This window comes from Oryx dammah, unplaced genomic scaffold, assembly GCF_014754425.2.
Source record: "Oryx dammah isolate SB20612 unplaced genomic scaffold, SCBI_Odam_1.1 HiC_scaffold_6771, whole genome shotgun sequence".
Taxonomy (NCBI): Eukaryota; Metazoa; Chordata; class Mammalia; order Artiodactyla; family Bovidae; genus Oryx; species Oryx dammah.
Window position 1 is genome coordinate 988 of NW_024076519.1, and position 868 is coordinate 1,855.

At 41.5% G+C, this 868-nt stretch overlaps 1 protein-coding gene across 1 annotated transcript; it reads right to left on the bottom strand.

Annotated features, from left to right (window-relative positions):
* Positions 1 to 218: 218 nt before the first annotated feature.
* LOC120860045 (keratin-associated protein 21-1-like) lies at positions 219 to 509 on the bottom strand. Its single transcript, XM_040235895.1, has one exon. The coding sequence runs from the start codon at positions 507 to 509 to the stop codon at positions 270 to 272; it is 240 nt and encodes a 79-aa protein (XP_040091829.1). The 3' UTR covers positions 219 to 269.
* Between the last annotated feature and the right edge of the window lie 359 nt (positions 510 to 868).

The following is an 868-nucleotide window of genomic DNA, read 5'->3' on the forward strand; positions in this document are numbered from 1 at the left end:
TTAAGGGAGTAAAGGTTAACATTGGGAGAAAAGACAGATGATACTACCATGGAGCTTCTGGCCTCAAAGATGCCAATATTAAGAATGGGTAGTTGAAGGTCAAAGCTCTGTCTTGCATGTAATTTCTTGCATATAGAAATCATGAATTTTTAATCCTTGAATCAGCATTGTCTTAGATGTGTGGTTCAGACATAAATGGTGTTTTAGGCTGTGATGCTCTAGCAGCAAGAAGAATAGCATCTCCTGTAGCAGACTGGCCCGTAACTGTCCTAGCCAGAGCCGTATCCACAGCCACATCTGGTTCCGTAACCACAGCCATAACGGGAGCTGTATCCACAGCCATAATAGGGGCTAAATCCACAGCCGTATCCTGAACCATATCCACAGCCAGTCCCATATCCACAGCCATATCTGGTTCCATAACCACAGCCATAATAAGGGCTCAATCCACAGCCATAGCTGTCTCCACAGCCGTAGCCACAGGAGTCTCCATAGTTGTTACAACACATGTCCAGGGCAGCAGACTCAGGCGGACTGCAAGGTGATGTTTCTGAAGTGTGTGTGTCTTCTCCTTCCCATGGACCTTTATATACTGTCAGTAATTGGCAGAGCATACCATCCATTCTCTGACATAGACAACAAATATGGAAGCAACCATGATGTGCCAGTCACTTTTGACAATCGATAATTTGCCTAAAGTAGCTAGTTAGTTTGGAGATATTTAAAGAGCATCATTTAAATTTGCTCTGCTAGAGAATTTTTTCAGTAGAATCATGTGCCTCTAAACAGATACCCATTTTCAAAATTTCCTATCATTTAATATATATCTTATATTAAAAATGTGAGAAGCAACATAGAAAAATTTTGC

Coding starts and splice junctions, on each gene's coding strand:
- LOC120860045 (XM_040235895.1), bottom strand. CDS start 509: ATGTGTTGTAACAACTATGGAGACTCCTGTGGCTACGGCTGTGGAGAC.